The sequence below is a fragment of the Theropithecus gelada genome, chromosome 7b (assembly GCF_003255815.1).
Source record: "Theropithecus gelada isolate Dixy chromosome 7b, Tgel_1.0, whole genome shotgun sequence".
Taxonomy (NCBI): domain Eukaryota; kingdom Metazoa; phylum Chordata; class Mammalia; order Primates; family Cercopithecidae; genus Theropithecus; species Theropithecus gelada.
In genome coordinates, this window is record NC_037675.1 from 78477344 (window position 1) to 78504062 (window position 26719).

Consider the following 26719-nt stretch of genomic DNA (forward strand, 5'->3'; position numbering starts at 1 on the left):
AAGAGTACCCACTTTCTGGATGGAAAGGTTGAGGCACTGGGGAGCCAGGCATCTCACTCCAACACATGGGCCTGAGGACCCATGATCTCTATTGGCACTAACAGATGATTCTACCCCTGCTTTGGGAGTCAGAGAGCTGTGCTGTCAAGAATGACCAGCAGATGTCCCTGAACCTCTTCCTCCATGGACAGAGTGGTTAGTTAAAAATGACACCATCAACTTCCATCTGATGGGCCAATGACAGAGGCTAGTGCATGGGATGGCCCTGAATTCTAGTGTCACAATCTTTTCCACCCCAGTCCTCCTAACAATCACCATGTTTTCACCTTCAGGGCCATCTTGGGCCCCCTCCCCAGCATCCCTCTACTCATGCCCCATGTCTTTGAAGTGCCTCTGATATCTTTCCCCTCTTTACCATCCCACAACCACTATCCCCACCTGGACCCTGGCTACATCTCACTGAGATACAGCACATGCCTCTTACCAGGTCCCTCAACCTCCAGTTCCTCCCACTTCCAGTCTATCCTCCAAGGCTGCACTTTCTGAAATCTACCTCTGATCATGCTGCTCCCTTGCTCAAAACCTTCAATGGTTCCCTATTGCCTGTCAAATGCCCTCCAGGTCCCTTAGCTTGGCATTCAGAGCCCTCTCTGCTTGGGTCCCTACTCTCAGCCTTAACCTCCTCTGTCTCTTCATGATATCCCCTATACCCCAAGGCCCCAGGCCTGTTCTCTGTCCCTGGAAAGCCCTCCCTGTCCCTCTTGGCCTGCTGAAATCTCATCCATCTTTCCAGGCCCTGTATCATGGAAAGGCCCCAGACCTAACAGCAGAATGTGCTCTCTCCCTCCTCTGAGCACTTCCAGAAACCTCTGCCAGAATGGAAACTCTTGAAGAGAGAGTGGTCTCATCTGTTTTCTAGCCCCACAATGTGCAAAGTGCAGTCCTGGGTCCAGCACAGGAATAAGAGATGTGGAGTAAGCATGTGAGCAGTAAATCTGCATCATTCAGGCAATGTTCATTGAGCACCTACTGTGTGCCTAGCCCTTGCTACACATCAAGGATATGACAGTGACCAAGGCAAGTGTGGTGCCTGCCCTGTGAAGTGTAGGCAGCCCGTGCTCTAGAATGTGCTGAGGATTCGCCACAGCTCCATTCACCCAGCTCCTGCAGCAAAGCTGGTTGCCTGTTGGCCGGTGTTCAGGGCACATACACCATCATGACACTGGGCTAGGCTGAGGGTTCTGCAACAGCTCTTTGCAGTTGTATCCTTCCTCAGTCCAGGCCTTGTGTCTTTAGGATGAATCAGAGGCCTTACTCATTCATCTGCTCAGGGCCCACTCCCTGAAGGGCTCAACATCCTCCCACCTGTTCCCAGGGCTGGGAAGCCTGAGACCTCCAGATGTTGCAGGGCCTGAGAGGGCAGGGGGCCTGACTGATCCCTAGGAACAGTTGGCTCTGTCTGTGGAGGAGGAGCAGAGGGACTCTCTTCACTCCTCCTCACCTGTCTTCTGATATGGGGAGGGGAGGGAGAGGAGGAGAAAGAGTGGAAGGAGAAGGAAGAAAAGGGAAGTTCCTAGGTAAGATATTCCAACCCCTGCTCCCTGTGGATCCACCCCAGCACTGAGACCTGTTACCACCCAGAGGTGATACATATGTTGCACCACATGGCCCAGCCCTGACAAATCACAGTGGACTCTGACTGAGGGCTGCAGCGGGCTGGGGAGCCCTCATCACTTTAGTTGCTGGATTGTGGAGAGAATCAAGGGTTCCCAGGGAGGAGCAGGGGCAGAAGGGGCAGAATCTGAGCCATGGTTATTTACCAACTAAGATAGAAGTATTTTCAATACTTACTTTAAATATTTGAACAGCTAGTATGGCTGCATCAGTTCAGTACAGCCCTGCTATCAACAGTGCCCATACAATCATATCAAATCCAATTTAAAACCATATATTTTATTGATGTTCTTCAAGGACAATAGAGGGCCATGTGTACAAATGCTACTCAGGTCTCACATCTGGCAACCTCCCCACCCTCATCCCCCATTGACCAGTCTGCAAGCAGTCAACATCCTGTAGGTCTCCCTGTTGCCTTTCCTCAGGATGTCGGGCCTCACCGTGCTGAGACTTCAGGAGGCTGAAAACGGCAGGGCTGGCTTCTAAGCTTGAGCTCTGGGGTCAGGAAAGAGTCAAGGCCAAAATTGCCCAGACCTTCCCCTCCTCCCTCTCCCTCCCATTGCTTAAGTATGGCCAGAATTGGGGGTGAAGATGCCCCAGTGACTCCTCCATTGAGGCAGCCTAGGCTTCCCCCCTTCAGCCATCTCTATCACATCCTTTCTTTCCAAATAACCTGCCCCACCAACCACCAAGATGGCAGAGTGACCATTTTTCAGGGGGTATGAGTCAGTGCACAGACGGCCGTGACAAGGTGCCCCTGATGGCATGAATCTTGTCACCCTGTTCACCACTGCATTGCCAGTGCCTGGAAGAGGCTGGGAACATAGTTGGCATTCAATAAATATATGTAGGATGGATGAATGAATGAATGAATATGGGAGGGAGAAGTATGAGCAGGTCGAGTACTACATTAGCTGTCTAGGGGGCGTGAAGGCAGAACCACAGTAAAGTCCTCCCAGTCTCTGCTCAAGAACCCAGGGTGTTGTGCAGCTATCAGCAGATCCCTGTGGTCGGCGGTTGGGCATTGCAGGGCGTGGATTCAGCACTACTGCCTACATGGATGTCATACTGGCTTTGGGACCCAGTCAGGAGGGGGCACTTGTGTTGTCCCTCCTCCCTTATATGCCCCAGGGGTCTGGTCCTCTGGGTTTCAGAAAACACACAGTAGTGCCTCCACCGGAGTCAGTCAGATGCGCAGGGATGGTCTGGGAATTGCACCCTTATATTCCGGTCATCTCCACTCCCCAGCCTTAACTCACCACTGCCCCCCATGCCCTGCCACTGACAATGACACGGCTCCATCTCCCTGTCCTCAAATGTCAGTCCCCGCAACCACCCAGGTAGCCCTGTCTCTGCATAGACTCTCTCTTCAGTGGCTGGGTTGGGTACTGATCTTCAGACCCCTCCCATGCCCACACTCCCCTCCAGGAAAGCAAATATCTCACAGGCATCTCCGCAGATCTTGCCTCTGGGTCCAGCAGTCACAACCAGGACACCAGAACCTTGGGGTTGGAAGGAATGTGTAAGCTCACCTAGAATGACCCTGTGCAGAAATGTCTTCCACAGCATGCCGGCAGACGATTGCCTAGACTCTGCTGGAATACCTCTAGTGATGGGGCACTCACTACCTTCACAGGCAGCCATTCAAACACTGAAAAGTTTCAGCTGCTGGAATGCCCTTTGTATAGGGCATAAATGAACCCAATTGTCCCTCTCACTTCTCCCTTTCCCCTAGGCATTATTCCTATATGTTTCTAACAACACTTCTCACCACCATCCATCTCTCTCTCTCTCTCTGTCTCACACACACACACACACACACACACACACACACACACATCCATATGGTTATACAGTTGAATACCCCCTTCCTTTATCAGTAATTCTCTTTCCCTGTCCCTTCTTCCTTGCCTTCCCATCATCTGGCAAAGACCTGGGGGCTGGAGATCAAGTAGAAAGGCTGGAAGAGTTCCAGGGAGACGAAGCATCCACCAGGTCCTGGACTGGGCTGGGCTGGCCAGATGGGGCAGGATGGACAGGGAATAGCATTTGGAAAAAGCAGGCCATTGACTTCTGTCTCCCAGAGAAAGGGTCTTGAACCTAGGGGGTTGGGTGAGGGAGCAGCAAGCTACTGAGTTCTTTTTCCTACAGAGGGGATGCGGACACACACCCACTCTTTCCCAACTCCCCTAGCTGTTGGCAGAGCTGACTTGGCTGCCTCTTACACATGGTGATTTTAAACATTTGCCAGCCTCTAGGTCCCAGGGAGTTTCATACCAGCAGCAAGAATCCACTCCCCTCTCCCAACATGGAGGCTGAGAGGAAGGGCTCTAGCAGACAGCAGTGATGAATGAGACCTGGTGGAGAATGGATGAGCCAGGAAGAGGGGGAAAGCAGGGATCCCAAGGGGAAGGAACGAAAGCAGAGGCAGTCTAACGGCTAGCAGCCACCTGGCTGGCTCGTGAGGAGCCTAGAAATGCCTGGGGGGACGTTTTTCCTCCTTGTCATAATCCACCAGCCCACACTGTTCTCATGGGTGGAAGGCGGGGGGAAGATGCTAGGACCTTACCAGCATAAGGTTGTAGTGGGTCATGGGTGGAGACAAGGCTGCCATGGTTTTATGCTCAGGAGGAGTCAAGACAGAGAGAGAGAGAGATAAATGACGGGAGTGTCTGCTACTTATCCTGCTGCTTGGAGCTCTCACTTCCGACATTGAACATGGGGACCAGCAGGCCCAGCAGCCACCTCTTTCCGAAGACCTCTTGTAGGTTCTTGCGCCAGGGCCGGGCCCTCACTGCCACCCCCTTCCGCACCTGGTGGCGGGTCTGCCCGCGGAGGATCAACAGCAGCTGGTGGCAGCAGAAGCCAGCACAGGCCAGGCCGATGGCGAACCAGAGGTAGAGCATGAGGATGACGAACATTTCAGAACCCAGGACAGCTCCTGCAGGGCAACGGGAGGGGAAACACCAGAGCCGCTTTACACCGAGGCCACCTGCAGAACTGTGATCTAGGCAGGCTTTCCACTGGGAGGGAGGGAGATTAATGAGATTGACACTACATTTTGTAGCAACCTCAGCACTGCAGCTGCAGTGAGGGAGAGGAAGGAAGAACCAGCTGCCCTAACTTTTTCTTGGTGCAGATGGCACCTGAGGCAAGAGGGGAAAACTGGAGACCTGGCGAAAACAGCTAAGTTTGATGAGCTTAGCAAGGAGAACCCTCAGCTCCTGGGGCAGCATCTGGCCGCTGATAACATTTCTGTAGAGTCGGAGATGCTTGTCTCTCTCTGTTTTCTCCTTTTGGGCTGGAAGCAGGGTGAAGGGGTTTTGCTCAGGAGGAGAGAGGGGTGAGCTGAGGACCCTAAAGAGGGAGCGGGTGTCTGGGCAGATGTCTAGACCGCAGCACCTTCTCTATACTGTCCTGGGAGCACTAGTTGAGAGGACTCAGGAAAATGACAGCATGATGGAGAGCTGGGAAGAATAAGTCATGAGCTTAGTCTCAAGAGCAGCCCAGAGCACCAACGTAGAGAATAATTCAGTCATTAATGTTAACAAGAGGACAGTGTGGCCACCACAGCATTCCACCAGAGCTGGTTCTGTCAATCAAATCTTGCTAGAAGAGGCCCCCAAGGTCATTGGCCCTGTGTCGTGGGGCAGGATCTCCCCAGAATCCCTCTAAACCAAGCACTTCCTCTTACTGGTTTGAAATAATCACTGAGTAACAGCTCCCACACTCTTCCTCAGAGTTTGGATGGCTGGTCCATGCTAGGTTTGAGTCTCCCAGCTGTGTGGACTTACACAAGTGTCCCAACCTCTCAGTTGAAGTTCACTCATCTGTACAATGGGTATCATAATACTAACGATTTCATTCAGCTGCATGATTCAAGAAAATGATGTACAGAGCGGTCAGCATCCCGGTTCACACTCACTGTGGTGCTCCCAGCAGAGGGTCATTTTTACAGAGCAGGAGACTACATCCAAAATGAGTTCAAGTTTAACTCCTGAAACTATCAAGCTTTCTCCTTCTCCTTTTCAGGGCTTAGAGTCCTGGCTGGGCTGCAACTTTGGCAGCTGTGGTAAAGACACTTACATTGATCTGCCCAGCAGCCAGGGCACTGGACCCTGGAGTTAATTCGAAAGTCCTCCTTAGCCCTTGGCTCCCTGTAGGGCAACCCTATCACCTCCTCTGGTAGGGTGGGGGTATCTCCTCTAAGGACTCCACCTTACAACCTATTCTGCCCCTGAAAATCTCAACCATATTTTGCCCTTTCCCTAGCCTTCTCTTGCCCCAGCCCACCTCTTCCCAAGTCTCTCCAGCCTCCAATTTCCAAAGTCCTGGGAACTGGTCTTTCAACACTTGTCCAGTGTGAGCAGTGGTGGACTCAGCAGTCAGGGAGGATGTGGATCTGATTCAGATTCTCTCATTAGCAGCCTCCTCTTGTCCTCATCCCTAGGAGCTTGGATACCCATTTTGTTGTTGTTGTTGTTTGCTTGTTTTTTGTTTTGTTTTGTTTTTTTACAAAGCTGGAGACAGATAGGCCCAGCTGCCATTTAGAGCAGCCCCTCCACTGGCACAGGGGCAGTAGTGGGACAGGGCTCACATTGGGCTGTGCCATTCCCCTGACCCACTTCTTCCTTGTTGGCACAGATTAGCTTGGGCAGCCATGTGCGGGATGGAAGATCCCAGGTCCATGGTGCCCTTTGGTGTGAGGAATGCTGACAGGCAAAGATGGCCCTCAAGCTGTGATGTGAGAACATCAGAGCTGTCAAGCTTGGGCCTGCCTTGCAACACTGCCCCAGGAATAAGCCTGGGCAGATGGAAGCCATTTCCCACAGGGTTTTTTCCTGGCACTAAATCAAGGCATGAGAAAAAGACCTTGCGGCCTTTTCTTGGCCCCATGCAGCAGCTACAAAAGGCTATTCTGGGGACCTGCTTTGTCTAAAAGTGTTTGAAGTTACCTAGCCTGGCTGCTTCAGCTCCTCTTAACTGTGTAATAATAGTTCTGCTTCTTTTCAAAAATCACAGAATTTTCCTAATGGGCCTAAAAGGACATATCAGTCAATCTCCCCTGCCCCTTCCTCCCAACAAGCATCTATAACACCTTTGACAAATAATCACCCAGCATACTTTTCAGTACATCCAAGGACAAGTAGCTGCCTCCCTCCCAAAGTGGCTCATTCCAGAAGCAGCTTCAGAGAGGCAGCCCCCAAGAGGCAGTGTGGTGTGGTGGAAAGAGTATGAACTTTGGAGGCTAGAAGCCCCAACTCCAAATCTTGATTTGGAATCATACCAGCTGTGTGGTGTTAGTGCAACTTAACCTTGCTGAGTCTTTGGTTTCTGAGCCTTAAAAATGGATATGATAATATGGACTTGTCGTGAGGAATGGGTGAAATGTGACATGCATAGTGGATGGTACATAACAGGTGCTCAATGAACTTTAGTCCCCTTTCCCTCCTACTGCACCTTCTGGTAGCACCCATCATGCTGGTGTACTTACCCAAATGCCAAGATACAGGTCAGATGGTGGCATCTCCATTTCCCAGATAAGAATAAGAGTCAGAGAGGTGACACAGCAACCTGTACTGGTCCCACAAAGCCAAAAGAAAGGGCAACTTCTGACACCTAACTAACTAGCCGCCTCCCTCTTTGGATTAGCTGAGGGCCTGTGGTTGGCAGCCACCTTCACACTAGAAGACCCCTCCCACTTTTAGCTCTCAAGGCCCAAACTCACGGCCATCCATGCTCTGGTGACAGATCTGACTCAGATCTGCACCAGAGTTGGGGACAGCTCAATTTCTTTCTTTCTTTCTTTTTCTTTTTTTTTTCTTTTTTTTTTTTTGAGACTGAGTCTGCCTCTGTCGCCCAGGCTGGAGTGCGGTGGCCGGATCTCAGCTCACTGCAAGCTCCGCCTCCCGGGTTCACGCCATTCTCCTGCCTCAGCCTCCCGAGTAGCTGGGACCACAGGCGCCCGCCACTTCGCCCGGCTAGTTTTTGTATTTTTTAGTAGAGACGGGGTTTCACCGTGTTAGCCAGGATGGTCTCGATCTCCTGACCTCGTGATCCGCCCGTCTCGGCCTCCCAAAGTGCTGGGATTACAGGCTTGAGCCACCGCGCCCGGCCTTTCTTTTTTTTTTCTTGAGACAGGGTCTTGCTCTGTAGCCCAGGCTGGATAGAGTGCAGTGGCATTATCATAGCTCACTGCAGCTTCACACTCTTGGGCTCAAGCAATTCTCTCACCTCATCCTCCTGAGTAGATGGGACAACAGGCACATGCCAGTATGCCTGACTAGTGTATTTATTTATTTTTTATTTTTGTAGAAACGGAGTCTCACCATCTTACCCAGGCTGATCTCGAACTCAATTTCTATTAAACAACCCATGCTTCATACTCCTTTCTGTCCACCTGCCCTCCAGAGCAGATGAGAGACGGTGCTACCAACTGTTCGGATTGAGGGTTGGGGAACAAGAGGAATAGGAAAGGGAAAGCTGAACAGGTGGGGTGTATGTCATGGGAGGGAAAGAAGGAGGGTTGTCAAGAGGAAAGATGAAAGGTCACAAAGGATGAGATAGGAGAGTTAGAGGTAGGAAGTCTTGGTCGCCTATTCCCAGCGGATATGGTGAGGAAGTGAAAGACACTGGAACTCATCCTTATGCTGGCACAGGAGTCTGGGCCCCAAGGTGGGCACTCACTGGCTCTGTTCTCCCATCAGATCAAACCTAGCACATATGGACAGGCCTCAAGCCCAGATTTATCTCAAATCAAACCATTTCAAGGTCTTCCTTCTGGAACCATCCATTTTTACGGTTGGCGAAACTACTTGGAAAAGAAAGTGTAAGCAGGCTTGTTGGCTCTCCTCATCCCTCCACCTGCCTGTGCTCACACTCCACCCCCTAGCCCACCCACCCACCCTCCCCCGTCCTGGTTATTTTGGTCCCAGCAGCCTCCTGTGCCAGTGCTGGGATCCAGAAGGCCTGAAAGCTGTGAGTTCTGGACCCAGCTCAGCCACCAGCCCTGAAGGCAGCCCCCGTAGCTGGGTCCCCTCTGTATCTCTGTGTTCCCACTGCCAAATGGCATGATAGTTCTGTGCCTGGGAAGAACTGGGCTGTAGTCACCACAAAGACTGAAATGATGGCTTCCCCCAGAGTAGAGCAGAAATTTTATGAATGTTCAGCCCAGGCACCTCAAAACAATCTTGGGCTTTCAGTGGAAGTAGCTGCCCCTTGTCTTTCTTTGCTCCTAGAAGGCCAACAGGTGAGGAAGCATGCTCTATTCCCTGAGCCACTACAGAAGAGCTGTGGATTAAGGACCCGAGAGGCAGACCAGAGACTGCCACTCAGTAGTAGGAAGATACTGGGCAAGCCACTTAATCCCATCTGAGTCTCGGTTTCATCATCTGAGAAATGGAGATAACAATGCTATACATGCAGGCCCAAGCACGTAGACACTACCGATTGTGGAAGCTAAGCCATTCAGAGTCAAAGGCCAGGATAGGGAGGAAGTGGAAGGAAACGCAGTAGGAGCCAGTCTCAAGGCCGAATAAAGTGGTAAGAACTGCCACCAGGAGCTGAGTACTTCTAGGGCCAGATATCAGGGAGTGGTCCTTGTGCATACTAGTTAAAGTGTAGTCCTCAGCCAGGTGCAGTGGCTCACACCTGTAATCCCAGCACTTTGGGAGGCCAAGGTGGGTGGGTCACTTGAGGTCAAGAGTTCAAGACCCGCCTGGTCAACATGGTAAAACACCGTCTCTATTAAAAATACAAAAATTAGCCGGTGGCACGCACCTGTAATCCCAGCTACTCGGGAGGTTGAGGCAAGAGAATCACTTGAACCTGGGAGGCAGAGGTTGCAGTAAGCAGAGATTGCGCCACTACACTCCAGCTTGGGTGATGGAGTGAGACTCTGTCTAAAAAAAAAAAAATGCCTGCCTCTCCCACCCAAGTTCTCTCTGCTCTGAGCCATTGGCAGGCTGGAGAACAGGCTGGTAAGGTCAAACATAATAGGCAGGAAGACGAGGCTTAGTCTCCTGCTGGGCTGGGCTGGCAACAAGTTCAATATTACTGCAATTGGTTGGTGAGACCTCTGGAGAGCAGAGTCCTTGGGTGACATGTAAGCAGGACTGGGGTCCAGGCAGCGGACGGTCATAGCATGGTTGTACCTCATGGGGCTACATGGAGGAATGGCCAGCACCCAGCCCTGCCTGGCACAGAGCAGGTATATTACCTGGATGCCACAACTCTGTGAGCATATGGACAGCATGATGGATGAGGATGATGAGGGTAAGGGGGGATGTGGCCAATAAAATACAGCATGTCCGCTTAATTTGCATTTCAGATAGCCAATAGCAAATTTTCTCAGTGTATCTCATACAGTATCTGGGACATAATTATACTAAAAAATTATGAGTTGTTTATCTGAAATTTTAATTTAGTGGAATGGTCTGTATTTTTATTTGCTAAATCTGGCAACTTTTGGGGCTGGAGTTTGGGGCCCGGCAACCTTTGGGGTGGGAGGTCTTTGGGTAGAGCCCAACCTGCCTGCCAAGGCCCACTCACCGGAGAAGAACTGGCTGATGGAGGTGGGCAGGAGCGTGAGGAAGGCCAGGGGGTGGGCGAAGGAGATGGAAAGGACCGCGGAGATGTAGGCCACGCCGGCCACCATGGAGTAGAGGCAGGCCAGGGAGGTGTAGAGGCAGAACAAGACGAAGTTACGCATGTTCCTGCTGCCGATGCAGTTGCCGGTGAAGAAACAGTGATGGTCGTGCCTCAGGGTGACTCTGGCGCACACTCGGCAGAAGTGGGTGCTAGGTGAGGGGCACGGAACCTTCCTGGTCGAGGCCCCCTGGCAGGCGCCCAGGTCGTCTGGGGAGTTCTGGATGACCAGGACGTAATTGCCCAGGGCGTTGGCCGAGAGGAATAGGAAGAGCGCCCCGTGGAGCAGGGCCGGCGAGAAGAGCCGGGCGGCCGCGGGGTCCTCGCGCATGCTGGGCAGGAAGAGGAAGAGCTGCAGCACGAAGGTCACCAGGGAGATGCACAAGAAGTAGGCGGGGGCCACCACGTTGAGCAGCCGCAGGGCCAGCATCCTGGATTACATTCCTGCGGGACCCGGGGTGAGAAGAGGACTGACTGACTGCGGCGTCCAGGGGGCGCCCTCGCGCGCTCCTCCGTGCCGCGCCTCTGGGGCTCTGCACGCGACTCCACGCCCCCAAACCCCTGTCCCGCCGATTTCCCCTCCCCAGTTCCCTAACCCCGGACCAGGCAGGCCAGAGACCCCGAGCCCGCAGCGGCCTCGGGTCTAGGCCCTACCTGGGGGTGAGTGTTGCCTGGGGTTTTGAGCGAGCTTGGCGCCTTGGCGCGGTAGAGTCAGGCACAGCAATACAAGTTGTGAGGGTGGGGGGCGCTGGGGGATAGGACTCCTCCCCTCTGTGGCTGTGGAAACAAGCCCAGGTTTGGGATTTCTAGTTCAGACCTCCCTAGGAGGAGAAAGGGAAGGATTTGGGGTCGGGGGCAGAGGTATCAGCGGCATTTGAGCTGCTGGAAATCCTGCTTCACACTTCCCTTTCTCCTTCCCTGCGCCCCCACCCACACACACATCTTGGGCAGCACTCAGGGACCTCACCGGTTACCCAAGGCTCTTTGGAGGTATGTGTGCGTGCGGGACCACGATGTGTGTGTGTGTCCTTGTCTGTGACTCTGTACGTGTAATCTGTGTGCGCTTGAGTATCTGTATTTGTGTATGTATGTATCTGCGTGTACAGACACGCAGCCTCTGCCACCTAGCTTAAAAAATCAATTAAAACAATCGATACACTCACACTCGCTCTCGGGCACCGGGTGGGGTGGGGACGCAGCCAGAATACCTGTGTCAGCGGGTCCTGGCCAGCACATCTCTCCAACGCTGGCTGCCCGGGCTGTTTCTTTGCAAAGAGCGTTTTCATTTGAGGCGAAATTAAAATCCCCTCTTCGCGCCCGCCTCCCGCCCTCCTGGTGAGAGAAACCCAAACAACCCTCATGGCGCCGAAATCCTTTCCATGCTGACAAGCACGCCCTGGGCGCACGAGTGGATGCTTGGCCGGCCTTTCCTGGGATCAACCCCGCCGCCGTGCGCAGCCCTTGCAGCGTCCCCATCCCACTCCACGCCTCACAGCCGGGATTCCTGGCCAGCTTCGGAAGCCACCGAGAAATAGGATTCCGTGCGCCCGAGAGAACTTTTCCAGGGGCTAAGGAATTGGCCAGCCGGAGGCGCGAGAAAAGTTCTGGGAAGGCGGTTGCACCTGGGATGGGCGGATGCCACGGGGCCTCCGTCCAGGCTGTCCCGTCAGGACGGGGCGACTGGTCACCTTGGAATCCCCTTTGCAGGTCCCAGCGCCCCCCGGGAACCCGCAGCGTCCGCGGAGAGCGTGGGCCTCTCCCTGCCGCTGGGGCGCAGCGCAGTGCAAGCTAGAGGGTGGTCGCGGGGGGCTGGGCACCGCCCCCAGTCATGCGCCGCGGGGGGCTGCGGCGGCGCTGCCCGCCCCAGAGAGCCCTTGGCCTGGGGCTCCGGCGAAGCAAGTGCCTTCCCCGCGTCGGTCGCCAGGGGGGCGCGGGAGCAGCCAGATGCGCCGCAGCGCTGGGAAGGCGGCGAAGGACAGGGGCTAGGGGAGTGAGGGGCGCTCGGTGGGCAGTCTCAGCCCGGGCCCTGCGCGGGAGAAGGGGCAGCAGAGACCGCCCGTGGGGCCCCGGGGCTCAGGGAGCTGTCGGTTGAGCACTGGCGCCCGCCTCGCCCGCGGCAGAGGGCGGCACAGCCAGAGCTTTAGAAAGACCGGCAGCGCCGGCGGCCGCGGGCTTCTCGGCCACTGCCTCCCGGACGCAAGGGAAGCCGCCCCCCGCGCCTCCGCCGCCGCACTGCCGCCGCTGCAGAGGGGTGAGGAAATGAACTCACCGAGCTCTGGTCGCCGAGAAGAGGAGCCCCGGACGCCGGCTCTCGCCCTGCCCGAGGCTGCAAAGTTGTGAGCTCGGCCCGGCTGGCTCGCAGCCTGCGCTTCGCTTCGGGAACTGGGCAGGTAGCGGGGATGTGGGGAGGAGGGAGCGGGCAGCTGCTGTTTTCCCACTTGGGCGCCAGCGAGTAGGGGCAAGGAAGCGGCGGGGACGGCAACTGGGCACCCCCCAGCCCCGCCACCCCTCCCTCCGCTCCTGGGGGCGGTGCTCTGGCCGCCAGTCTCAGCATTATGGACTTGCCCCCTCCTCCCCCCTCGATTCCCCTTGAGCGGGCTGGGGCGCTCTGCCTGGTTTCAGCTGCCCGTTCCAGCTGGGAGATTGGGATTCAGCTCTGATGTGGATTCTCAAGCCATCATCCTGCCTTTCCCTCTCGGCTATGTCCCACGACCTTCCCTGCTCTCCACTCGGACTGAAGGAACCCTGGGGGTTTGAGAGGTCGGCTTGTCAGGGCAACACCCGTGAAGACCAGCGTCATCTCCTCGAAAGGGCTGTGTACAGAGGATTGGGAGTTGGGACTCTGGAGCCTGTCTACCTGGGTTTGAATATTCACCATTCACTACTGTGAGATCTCAGATTCCAGTTTCTTCATCTGTAAATTCCAGTGTAATCTTAGATTCCAGTTTCCTCATCTGTAAAACAGAGATGTGAGGGTTAAATGAAAATCTATGTAAAACCCTTAAACAGGGCCTGCCCAGGGCAAGCACTGCTTGATTAGATCATAATTAGAGACACTACTTATCGCGCCCCTGCTAGGTAGCAGGCACTGCACTAAGCCTTTAGCATAAGACGCTTCCTTAATCCTCTCAGCCTGATCTACAAAGCTGGCTGAGCCCCATTCTGGGGATGAGGAGGTTGAGGCTCAGAGAAGCTAAGTCGCATGTCTAAGGTCATACAGCCATTAAGTGACAGAGCCTGGACTTGAACTTTGTTCTAGCGTTAATGCTCCTGCCCTCTGCCTCCACACAACCCAGCATCACCATGGGACCCATGGGCAGCTCTGATTTGGGAGAAGGAAAGACAATGGGAGTTTATCCAGACACAGAGCTTGAACTTGGAGCTGCTTCTTCGGGCCCTACCCCCACCTTCCTATTTCTAATTCCTTCCCCTTCCAGGGCTCCGCTATTCTAAGGTGGGTACCGTGATGCACCAAGAGGGTAGTCACACCAGTGTGTATCAAATAGTGGGGGGCGGGGGGAGCAGAGCCTTAAAAACATCAAACACTGCAGGAATATTGGTGCCATCACCATCCTCAATTTCCTGGGTGTCGTAGCTCACCTACTTGCCCTGTTCCTCTCCTCTGGGTGATGGCATACTTAATAAATAAATAAGTATTTATTGCTTTCTCAACTGGCTGATTAAAACAAGAGCAATCCCTTGAAATGAGGGCCATATGCTAATCAGCTCAGCCTCTATTCTCGAATAACCAGACACTGCTCCTCTGTAATTTATCAGCATACATCAAAATAAAAAAGAGGCCAGGAAACCTTTTCGCGTTCTAAAAGCATCTGACATGTAAGTGAAAGAACAGTATGCCACATGGTGGCCGTGAGCAGCTGGTAGCCCTGTGAGTTCCAGTGGCCACAGGACAGACACGGGGAGGCACACATGGCCCTTTTTCCTTCAGAGCAGCTTTGTCTCATAATTGTGGCTGTCTGAGCCCCTTTTCACAAGCACTGTCTGCCTCTCACATGGGCTTGGCAGGGAGGGAGCCTGGGGTGCCTGGGTTTGGCTATACTGACTGAAGATCTCCATTCCCCAAATACCTTGTGAGTCGGGTGGTATTTCTAATTTTATTTTGCATATGGGTGTGAGGTGGGAAGGTGTGTGTCTGAATTTGTGTGTATGAGGAAAAGGAAAGAGAGAAAGAAGCTAAGCGAACGTGGGAAGATGGTAGTGGGGGAAGGGAGTATTCAGTCAGGAAAAGGAGATCTGGTCGTGGAAACACAAACGGACAAGGACGATTATTTATTTAGAAATATCATTTATCAGCAGAAGAGGACATTAAAGCTTCAGATCTAAAGCTAGTGGTTCCTCAGCTCCCCTTAAGGAATGGAGTGAAGGGAAGCACGGCAAATGTCATTTTGTTTTTCTAAAACATATGCTTATCCCTGACAAAATCAATAGGGAGGCAAAATCAATATGAAAACTTCACTTGGATTCTGGCCCCATGAGAGTCAAGCAGACTAAGAATGAGCATTTTATTGCCATTTACCAGCTCTGTGACCATGAGCAAGTCATTTAACCTCTCAGCTCTCAGTATTCTCCTCCATATAATGGGAATAAGAATGCTGCTGTTACTTTGTGGTGATGATGATCAAATGGGATCATGTAATTTAAGTGCCTTAGCGTCTCCCACATCCTCTTTAGGGCTCCTCTTTTCATCCACAGAACTCTGTTCTCTTTCCAACTAAAATGAGAGCTCCTTGCTTATGTTGGAAATGTTTTGGGGTTTCTTCCATATTTCCTAATAGGATGATTTGCCCAGAGTCGACACTGAGTAAAAGTCTCTTGATCGATGAATTGCTACTGGTCTGTCTCTGAAAGGAAGAGCTACATTCTGAGATCTTTGAAATGTCTGGTGAGGACCAGATGCAGTGGCTCACACCTGTAATCCCAACACTCCAGGAGGCTGAGGCAGGCGGATCACCTGAGGTCAGGAGTTTGAGACCAGCCTAGCCAATATGGGGAAACCCCGTCCCTACTAAAAATATAAAAATTAGCCAGGCATGGTGGCCGGTGCCTGTAGTCCCAGCTACTCAAGAGGCTGAGGCAGGAGAATCTCTTGAACCCAGGAGACAGAGGTTGCTGCGAGCCAAGACCACGCCATTGCACTCCAGCTTGGGTGACAGAGCAAGACTCTGTCTCAAAAAGAAATGTCTGGTGAGGACACATTTGCCATTGATCTTGCAACCTGCCACCACCCACCCTGAGTCTAATCTCATCCTCCATAAACAATGACAGAAATAATTTATAAACCACACTCTCCATTGTTCTTGTTGTAGATTCCTATAGTTAAGCCATGACTGTACCTTCAGGCAGTACGATGGGGGCAGGGACACAGATAAGCATCTAATTGCTGTCCAGCCCTTTCCTGGAGATATGCACCCTCAATCTTGCTATTTGGTGGTGTTATTTGAATAAAATGAATTCCCTTTCAAGTGGAAATTATTCCACTTTGCCTCAGAGTGTTGTATTACGAGGAGAGAAATCCATGTAGCAAGCAGCTTCTGCCTTGAGTGAGTAACCCCGCCTCCATGTCTGTCAGGCCTATAATGCCCCAAATGTTTTGGATGGAGACTATTCCAAGATGCAAGGAGCTGCACCTAAGAAGGCTGGTGGGGGTTTTCTTCATTCTCATGCTCTTATTTCAGATAGATCAAGGTGAAGATAGGCTTGGGTCAGGATGCTCTTTAGTGCTGACAGCAGGTCATAGCCAGGGATAAACTCAGAGTGCTTCCCAAGCCTCAGAAGGCTTACAAAGATGCCATCCCTGCCTGCCCAGATTTGGAAAACATGCAAGTGTAATCTTTATTTTAGCCAACTAAATACATGAAAATTGGATTATCACAGAATTTCTATTTGGAGGTATTAATTTATTTTGCTAACTATGTCTTCATTTTAACAACGATAACATTAGTTTGATGTAATAAAGTGCTTTGCAGGCTACAAAGTACATCCACAAAATTAAAATTTCACCCCATGAATCTCTCTCAATAGCATAAACTAGCTGGGGCGAGAATTATCAAACCCATTTTCCTTATGGGGAAACTGAGGTTCAGAGATTTGCTGCATGTTAATTTGCAAGGCTTGACTATGTTTGATTTGAAATATGACTTAATATGCAAAACAAATCTCATTGATATCTAACTTTTCTGGAACATGTCAGTTGCATAAAGGAAGCAGGTATGTAACATACTTCTCCAGAGTAACAGACCTGAAGGATCTCCCTTTACCTAAAACTGCTGTGCTCTGCACTCTGCGTCCCGTCTACTCTGCTTTGTCTTCAACAACATTTATCACCACTTGACAGGTATATATTTGTCTGTTTACTGTCTGTCTCTCCTCACTGAATTCTCAACTCCAAGAGAGCAGGATTTGAACTGATTTATTCACTGCTGTATCCTCAGTGCCTATAACAGAGTCTGGCACATAGTAGGTGCTCAGTAAACATTGGTTCAATGAATAAATATAATATTCATAAACTTGTAAGCCTGCAGCACATTAATCAAATGCCCTCAGGCACTCTGCTGTTTGTTGTGCTGGATGGGGTGTGTGTGATTAGGGGCAGGGATGCTCAGCCTCCAAGCTCACATGTCAAGGTAGAAACTACAGGTCTGGGTGACAAGTAAACCCAGTGGTCTCCCAAGTGATTGGTGCATCAGGGCGGAAATCTTGGCTTAGCTTGAGAGAACCTCTTTTGCAGTATCCACGCTGTGGAAGAATGAACGAATGGGCTCTTTCACCAATTAGCCATGGTTTCCAGGGACTGCTTAGGCAGTCCTGGTAGGGACGCCTGTGCCTATGGACAAGCAAGTGAGTATGCAGCCCCATGGAAGCTATGGCAGCAAGATTAACTGGCCCTTTCATCTCAGAGTGCGCAGGAGGCAGAGGGAGGAGAAAGCGGGGGTATAGGGAGGGAGAAGAGGAGGGAGGGAGAGGGCAGAGAGGAGAAGACAGAAAAGGAGAGAGGAAGGAGAAGAAAGGGGGGTAGTTAGAGAGTGCTCACTTACCTGTCTGACACACCAAGTTCATGTCTTCATGATGGAGGTGGCTCAGGAGAAGCAGGGTGAAATCAGCTGTCTCCATTGAGAGCCCTGCAATGCCAGGTGTCCAGGGTGGGAAGGAATGAGGCAGAAAGTTGACATCTCAATTACAGGAGGAGGGGAGTGAGACCAAGGGAGTGAGGTCCCCGCAGTGTCCTTGGCTGTTTGGAGGCCTCTTAGATAGGTTGTTACCGTCACAGAGCAGCAGGCAGCACAAACCTCACACTCCTGACCCCCCCTCTTTCTCCCTCCCCCTACCCCAGCAGAGATGGCCCAGGACCCAGGAGAGAGGCAGTGTGGTGTGACCAAAAAAAAAAATCACAAGTTTTTGGTGTCTGTTGACCTGAGCTTGTATCCCAGCTTTGCCATTCACTGGCTATGTGACCTTGAGCAAGTTCCTTAGCTTCTCTGAGTCTCAGATTTGCTCTTTCTGCAGAGTAGATTCAGGTTTCTCCTGAATTTCCTGGAAGTCGCACACTTTACATGCACTTACCTCTCTCATTGGCCAGAACTTGGTCACATGGCCATACCTAGCCACTAGTCAGTATGTAACCAGCTAAGATTTGTGAGTTGTATTGAGAAAGAAGAAGAGGGAAATGGATTTGGAGAATGACTTGCAGCTTTTTCTTCTACTGTGAAAAAGTTTAGACCTGCAGTTTAGCCATTCCCTGGGCCTCAGGACTGAAGATGGATTTTTCTGGGACTTCTAGCCTCTGAGATTCCAGTTTGTCATTGGTCAAGTGGGGCTATTGCCCACTGCCCTTTTCTGCCCTCCACCTGATCTCTGCCTTCCTCTTGGCACGTCTCCTTCTCCTCGCAGAACAGGTGCAGGAAAGGCAGCTGCAGCCTGCCAAAGCCTTGGCCCTCAGATGAACATGGACAGTGAGGCCTGGAGGTGGCTATGGTCAGTGTCGCAGGCCATCTGGCTGCTTCCATAAGCTCAAAATCTGGCTCCAGATGAAAGAGAAGGGGTGACAGAAAAGTTGCACTTTAAATATTTTTTACTCTTAAAAACCATATGAGTAATATGTTTTGTAAGAAAATATAATTTTTTTTAAATTAAAAGCAAAACAAAACCTTTCATCTTAAGCCCTGAGCTAATTATCGTGAACATCTTGTATGTGTCTCGCAATCTTTCATCTACTCAGATTTGCTTCCCCTTGATTACAAATCTAGGCTCACATCTTCATTATCTTTTATAACCAGCTTTTAAAATTCAGCATTAACAAGACAATCTTTCCATGTTGATAAATACATTTCCCCAACATAATTTTTAATGGACAGCGAGTATGTCCCTCTTACAGAAGTGACACAATTTAATAGGGGTGCACCAAAATTTGCCTTTGATCTTAGTATCAAATTTTGCTTTAGAGCTCCGTCTTCAACTTTGGCCCCTGAAAGGCTGAATTGACAAGTTCAGACTTGAGCATCATTTCTGGGTTTCCTAGACTGGAGCATGATCCGCTCTCCTGTGGCTGTGTTACATGGACTTTGCATGCAATAAGCGTAACAACCTGTTATACTGGCATATCATTTGGATGTACTGTAATAAACACTTTCAAATATGGATGACCTTCTATGTGTAAACTGTAATGAATATCTTCTTTTGTGCTCTCTGTGTTGAAATTCTATCGATGTATAAATGTACATTTATTATTGCAAGAGTAAAATGCTGTAATCATTTATGATTATAAACATTGTCCCTTTTATGTATGGAAATAATTATTGAGAGCTTTTAAGTGTTCAGATTTAGAAGGAAACACATAGCTAATACAAATTTTGAAAAATATGTCAGCTAGATACTTTTAAAAGATACTTTTTAAAGACTTGAAAAAATTTTAAAATTTTTTAGAGACAGGGTCTCAGTCTGTCACCGCCAGGCTAAAGTATAGTGGCACTATCATAGCTCACTGAAGCCTAGAACTCCTGAGCTCAAGGAATCCTCCTGCCTCAGCCTCCCAAGTAGCTGAGATTACAGTCTTGAGTCACTACATCTGGCTTAAAGATACTTTTTGAGGCAACAACAACAAAAAAATTAAAATAATAATATGAAGGAGAATAATAGAGATTAGATTATATCAGAGTTCTAATCTTTGTAGAATTGTTTGGGATACTAATATTCATGGCAGTAAGCAAAACAACCTTTTAAACTGTATTCCATTTTTAGTTACTTTATTCTATTTAGGCCATGAGTCTTTTTTTTTTAAGCCCTATTTGTAGTTCTTTATATCTTGTAAAGATAAAATAAAAATAGAATGTCAGCTTAACCAACCTCATAATTTCATCAGGAGGGAAACCTCTAAAATCACATATATTAATAACAATATCTGTGGTAAATTACATTTAACTCAATATGCATTATAAAGAATTTGAAAAAAAAGAAATATTATCGTTATTATTATTTGAGACAGAGTCTCTCTCTGTTGCCCAGGCTGGAGGGCAGTGGCATGATCTCGGCTCACTGCAACCTCTGCTTCCCAGGTTCAAGCGATTCTCCTGTCTCAGCCTCCCAAATAGCGGGACTATAGATGCCCACCACCACGCCCAGCTAATTTTTTGTATTTTTAGTAGAGAGGGGGTTTCACCATGTTTCCCAGGCTGGTCTCGAACTCCTGACCTCAGGTGATCCACCCACCTCGGCCTCCCACAGTGTTGGAATTACAGGCGTGAGCCACCGCGCCTGGCCAAGAAAAAATTATTAGAACAAGTGAGGCATCATACTCCTCTGCCATTATCAGTCAGAAGTAAGCACCAATTTTTTTTTTTTTTTTTTTTTGAGACGGAGTCTTGCTCTGTAGCCCGGGCTGGAGTGCAGTGGCCGGATCTCAGCTCACTGCAAGCTCCGCCTCCCGGGTTTACGCCATTCTCCTGCCTCAGCCTCCGGAGTAGCTGGGACTACAGGCTCCCGCCACTTCGCCCGGCTAGTTTTTTGTATTTTTAGTAGAGACGGGGTTTCACCATGTTAGCCAGGATGGTCTCGATCTCCTGACCTCGTGATCCGCCCGTCTCGGCCTCCCAAAGTGCTGGGATTACAGGCTTGAGCCACCGCGCCCGGCCTTAAGCACCAATTTATTAACACAAACATTACATAATACATAATACAGGAGCAATCTCGCTACTGCTAGCACTAAGAAAATGTTGTTCTTGCACTATAATGTTTAGCTATTAAACACTGACAGTGAAATGCACCAATAAGGAAACTGTCATCACAGAGAATCTCTGATAAAATGTTAGATGTACTCCTTTATCAAAGGCATTGGCTTGGGCTTCGGCTGAATACTGATTGTAACAATTGACCATCTGGTGTTCAGCCAAAATGTGTGTTGAGTGTATCTCTAACTTTAGATTATTTCCAATTTCTCACTATTATTAGCAACATTGCAATGAACGTCCTAACACAAACAACTCTATGGGACCCTGTGATTATTTCCTTGGCTGAATTCCAAGAAGTAGAGTGTCTGGGTCAAAAGGATCCCTATCACCAAACCATCCTCCAGAAAGTTTGTGCCAGCTTCCTTCCCACACAAGGAGTGGGGGGCTTGTAATCTGCCTTCTCACCAGCTCTGGGACCTGCTTTTCCAATCCCCCACGGAGGCTGGGAGTTGGACGGCAGAGAATAGCATCCTTTAGCTAGCCCAGACGCCCCCTGGAGCCCACGACTGCAATTGTAGCTATAATTTATTTTGTGTTTACTTCTTTCTGTCATTGTGGTAGACCATTTACTTCCTGCTTTTTAATCCCCTCAAGGATGGTTCAAAGTAAATATGGCTGGCTTCATCTTATAGATGAGGAAACTGAAACTCAAAGGGTTGGACGGCCCTGCTTTTAGCCCTAATGGAAATCTCCAGGGGCCTGTTCAAGCAACAGTCTGCAAGCCTATTCCTGCAGGTAAATGAAACCTGCAAGGCCCAGTCCCCACGACCCCAACTGTTCAGCCCCTCTCAGGATCAGGGATCCCTGCGTCCTCCCAGCCAGCATAGTTTCTAGCCAGGGCCTAAAGGTGGAAAAGAGGGTGACCACCCGGTGGGCTCAGCTCTGTGCTGTGCACTTTACCTTCACATGTTCACATCCATAGCTTCTTGGTTGTTTCTGAAGGAAAACATGCCATAGTCTGTCCTCTCTGAGTGACCTTCCTGGTGTGTGTAAGTCAGATCCAACAGTGCAAGGAGCAGGTCAAGATTGTTGGTCATGGAGTCCCTCAGCACAGTAAGTTGACAGTTGACCGCTTTGGGGGTAAAAGGGCAAGTTTTGATCACGTTCCAGGAGGGACTTTCTGTACATTGTCTCACGTAAGTCTCAAATGGCCAGGAGAGATACCTTTATCTTATACAGGAGGAGACAGTGGCTCAGGAAAATATCCAAGAGCTCGCAGCTAGGAAATGGCAGAGAATGCAGATAAGGACCTAGACCAGAGGACACACTCAGGGCGCGTTCATAGAGTGGATGGAAGGATGAATAGATTCTACAGGGCCCTAGATGGTGAAACTACAGGAGCTAGACTACTACAGACCCTCGGTGTAAACCAGGTACTGCCAGGCAGGAAAGAAGAGGGCAGGATTTGAGCCACCCTGGTGGCAAGGGTCCTCTCTTTTTTCATTCTTTCAGGCAAGAGAAGTTGCATCTAGGGCTGCCTTGTACAGTTGTTCGGGTTCTACACTTTACAATTCCAGAGGCCTCATTTTCACACATGTATATTTGGATGATTATTATAATAATTTTCCAGTAGATGGCAGTAAAGTATCTTGAGTTAAGGACACCCCTTTTCTGTACAAATATACTGTTTGGGCTATTTGCAATGCTGGCTGCATCTCTCTACCAGCCTCCAAACTGCTGGGAGGTTGCCTGACACCCCTTCCCTCCCTTGTCTCACCCCTTCATCGATTGCCTCAGAGTCTCAGAGTTGGGCTGGGGAGTTCAGAGGAGAGTGGTATTAGCACTAGAAAGCCCCAGCTGCATCCTTTATTCCAACAAAGGTGATGTTTGTAATGGGAAATCCTGGGTTTAAGTCCCAGCTCCTGCATTTTTTTTTTTTTTTTTTTTTTTTGAGACAGAGTTTCACTCTTGTTGCCCAAGCTGGAGTGCAATGGTGCGATCTTGGCTCACTGCAACCTTCACCTCCTGGGTTTGAGTGATTCTCCTGTCTCAGCCTCCTGAGTAACTGGGATTACAGGCATACACCACCACGCCCGACTAATTTTTTTGTATTTTTAGTAGAAATGGGGCTTCACCATATTAGCCAGGCTGGTCTTGAACTCCTGACCTGAGGTGATCCGCCTGCCTCAGCCTCTCAAAGTGCTGGGATTACAGGTGTGAGCCACCACGCCCAGCCGCTCCTGCATTTCTTATGAATGGTCTTATGCAAGTGACCTCAAAGTTCTGGGCCCTAGTTTTGGTTTCTGAAAAGAGTGCAGTAATAATCCCTGCCCTTGGGGTTGCAAGGAACAAATGCTATTCTGAACACGACCACGCATAGCTAGCTATAAAGCACTGCGTCCATGAGTGTCCTCCTTACCCAGAGAGGATATGCTGCATTATTGTGGGAAGGGTGTGCCACAGACCACATAGCGCCGCCTTGTCACAACACCCCCCAGAGTCACCTTCCCATAAGGGATCTCTCTTCTGGCTCTCCGCTGCTACTCTATCCCAACGGGTTGCTTTGACCCCTTCAGGCTCTGATCCAAGCTCCTTAGTATAGTGCATCCATTAGCCAGTTAATACATATTTAGTAAGCATCTACTATGTGCTGGGGTCTATGCTAATCTCTAGCCTAGAGTTGCTTACAGTCCCATGGGGGCAATAAAGCTAGTGTAGTTGCCATCTTGTTTCTTGGTTCTTGATAAAGCCAGACTTTATCCCATTCCTCTGGGACCCTGGGGAGGAAGAGGCCTTACCCAGTTCCTCCCTTCCTAGTTCCTAGGACATTTAATGACTGGAGACTATCCTTGGCCCCCACTATTGTAGATCACTCCAAGGTGCAGAAGAGAAGCTTAGCTGGGCTCTTCGTTGCCTCTCTCATGTGGGTCAGGGAAGCCTAGAACAAACTTGTTGTGGATTTCACTTACGATTTGATACAGCTGTGAGGGAACAAGAACTCCAAAATAGCAGTGGCTTAAATGAGCTAGACATGCAGTTGCTTCTAATGTAAATGAAGTTCAGAGACAGGCATTCCAGAGCTAATATGGCCACTCTACAGTGCCAGGAGGGACCCAGGTTCTTTCCAGTTCCCTGTTCGGTCATCCCTCAGATGTGGTCTTCATCTTCATGATGGAGGTGTCAGCTCAGGGCTGGCAAAGTCCTTCATCACATCAGGGCCCAGCCTCCTTTTATATCATTTCGTCCTCAATTCTTAGTATGCAGCCTTTACCTCATGGCCCAAAATAGCTTCTCATGCTCCAGCCATTGATTCAACATTCCACTACCAGGAAGTAGGAAAAAAGGTATGAGCAAGGGCATACCTTCTTCCTCATAGGATACCCCCTGGAAATTACTTGCGATACTTCTCTTTGTCTCCCATTGGTTAGAATTTAGCAACATGACCATATCTAGATGCAAAGAAGGTCAGCAGATGAGTCTTTATTCCAGGTGGCCCTGTGCTTGTCTAAATATTGTAGGTCTAATTCCTAGAGAAGAAGAGGAGAATGGGAATTGAGGAACCATGAGAATTCTCTACTACATCTTGCCTATACGGGGACATCTCCCTCCTACAGGGAACATCTCTACCTAGCAGGCTCCCCAGCATGAATTAAAGGAAAATAACCTAATAACCATAACACCACAGAACAAGAATTATACAAATACCGTAATGGGGTAATTTCCTCTCTGCATATAAATGACATTTGTGTTCTGTTGTACTTATCATCATTGCCAACCCTCATCCTATAACTCCTGATGTGCTCAGCTGCCTCCAGTCCTATCCCTCCCGGTCCATCTATAGCATCCCCTCCCACAGCACTGAGACAAAGTCCCCCGTGCGCCCATCCCTGCCTCCTCCCTTCCTAGAGTGGAATCTGGCTAAAGTTAAAGCTAGGGGAGAAATGAGGGGGAGGCCCCGCGACGGCGGCAGCTGCACAGCAGGGACAGGCGGCGGTTGCCTTGGTGAGCTGGGCAGAGATTTCTATGATGCTGCTAAATGTATTTTCCTGACCTGCCACCGCCTTCTCTTTCCTGCTTAGGAGACACCTTTCAGGAGCTGAGGCCTCTCAACTTATTCTCTGCTCCCACCCTTTAAAATACTCCTTTCCCTGCTCATTACCTCTTCCTGTAAGATTGGGTCTGGAGCCCGCAGACACAATAGGTGTGGAGGGGGAATGGGGCATTAACACTGATCGAGTCTTGCAGGTGTTTTTCCACGGAACCTCCCACCAGCCCTGCAACCTCATCTGCATTTGACAGAGCAAGCCCTGAGCCTGAGAGCTGCTAGGTAGTTGGTAGCTGGTAGTTGGTCCAGGTCACCCAGCTTGTAGGTGGCAGACCTGGGACTGGAACCCCATGCGGGATTCTGAGGGTGGAATTTCAAGCAGGCTACCAGATGTGGGAGGATAAATTTGGGGGCAAGAGAATGTGCACGGCATTGGCTGTCCCCACCATCTTTTCAGAGATAATTTTGGAGCAGGGAGGGAAAATCTGACCCTGCTGGTAAAATTAGCAGCAAACCATATACCCTGGCCTGTGTTTTAAGGGGGTCATGTGAGACCAAGAGCTATAGGCACCACCGCGTGCTCCACTTGCCCTATCTGTCCCCATACTCCCCAGGCAGTTTCCCCATCACCCCCAAACTTGATCTCCAGGCACCCTGGCTCTGCTCGCTCTCCAAGCCCAGAAAAATCATCCCTTTACTCAGCAAAGGCAGCCTTCAGTTCCCCACCTCCTCCCCTTGGTGCCCGGCCTGCTCAGCTCCAGTCCTGTCTTCCCCCATCCCGCCCACAGTCTGCTAGATCAGGGTAGTGCTGAGAACTTTTGGGGCCTGGGTGGGAGTGGCGAGGAGGGGAGAGAAAGAGAAAGGGAAAGGGGAAGGGCATCTTCTTCCCTAACAGAGCTGGCTCCACGGAGTGGAGTCCTATGCTAGGAGGCCTGTCTGGGCAGCCCATTCACACTTCCCTCGCTCCCCTCCCCTGTGGTTCCATTCAACAATCTGTCCGAGACAGAGAGAAGGGCAGAGCGTGGGAGGACAGTTTGGGGGTAAGTTTGTCATGGCTCACCTCCTGGAAAGAGGACTTGGGGAACAGAAGCTGGATTCCTGAAAGTTTATATGCATACACTTGCTCCTACGTGCCCACTCATACACACAAGCACACCTGTACTGACACATGCACAGATGCACACTCACACAGACACATGCATGCACCTGCACACAAGTACTCACCTGCACACCTTAGTCCAAATTCCTCTGGCAGTCCACTCTTAAGGTTAAGGGTTTGGACTTTGAAGTCAGGCAAACGTGGAGTTTTCTTTTACATATTGCGTTATAGGTTTTCTTTTTTATAGACGGAGTTTCGCTCTTGTTGCCCAGGCTGGAGTGCAGTGACACAATCTCAGCTCACTGCAATCTCTGCCTCCCAGATTCAAGTGATTCGCATGCCTCAGCCTCCCGAGTAGCTGGGATTACAGGCACACACCACCAAGCCCCGCTAAGTTTTGTATTTTGAGTAGAGACAGAGTTTCACCATGTTAACCAGACTGGTCTCGAACTTCTGACCTCAAGTGATTCATGGACCTTGGCCTCCCAAAGTGCTGGGATGAAAGGCATGAGCCACTGCGCCCAGCTGCATTACAGTTTTTAAACAATGGTTTCTCATTTTCAGAAGGCACTATCTGATATTACAAACATATAAAGGTGTTCTAAGTGCAGTTCCTCCACTACCACCCCAGTTCCCAGTCTCTTGTTCCCCTTCCCAGGGACAACCATTGCCACTGATTACTAGTATCCTCCTCCAGAGTTGGTCTGCAGATAAGAGCCTCTATAGAGACATAAGCAGGCATGTATGTGCATGGGTGCACAGACACACACATACACAGTAGCCCCCTAGCTACACTAGCACACTGCTTTGCACTCTGCTTTCTTTTTATTTTTCTGAGATAGTGTCTCATTCTGTCACCCAGACTGGAGTGCAGGGGCGCAATCTTGACTCCCTGCACCTCTAGCTCCTGAGCTGAAGCAATTCTCCCACCTCAGCCTCCTGAGTAGCTGGGACTACAGATGCACGCTACCACACCTGGCTGATTTTTTTGTATTTTTAGTAGAGACAGAATTTCGCCATGTTGCCGGGCTGGTCTTGAACTCCTGGGCTCAAGTGATCCACCCGCCTTGGCCT

General features: G+C 50.2%; 1 protein-coding gene across 2 annotated transcripts; it reads right to left on the minus strand.

Moving 5' to 3' along the window:
• Positions 1-1932: 1932 nt before the first annotated feature.
• On the minus strand, positions 1933-12778 carry ZDHHC22 (zinc finger DHHC-type containing 22). Of its 2 annotated transcripts, none has more exons than XM_025391479.1 (3): positions 12590-12778; positions 10225-10764; positions 1933-4615 (listed from the first exon to the last, which is right to left on the minus strand). In XM_025391479.1, the coding sequence occupies exons 2-3, from the start codon at positions 10748-10750 to the stop codon at positions 4350-4352; spliced, it is 792 nt and encodes a 263-aa protein (XP_025247264.1). In that variant the 5' UTR covers positions 10751-10764; positions 12590-12778; the 3' UTR covers positions 1933-4349. The 2 variants fall into 2 exon arrangements, with proteins under 2 accessions (XP_025247264.1, XP_025247265.1); XM_025391480.1 differs by lacking the exon at positions 12590-12778 and adding an exon at positions 11529-12492.
• Positions 12779-26719: the final 13941 nt, after the last annotated feature.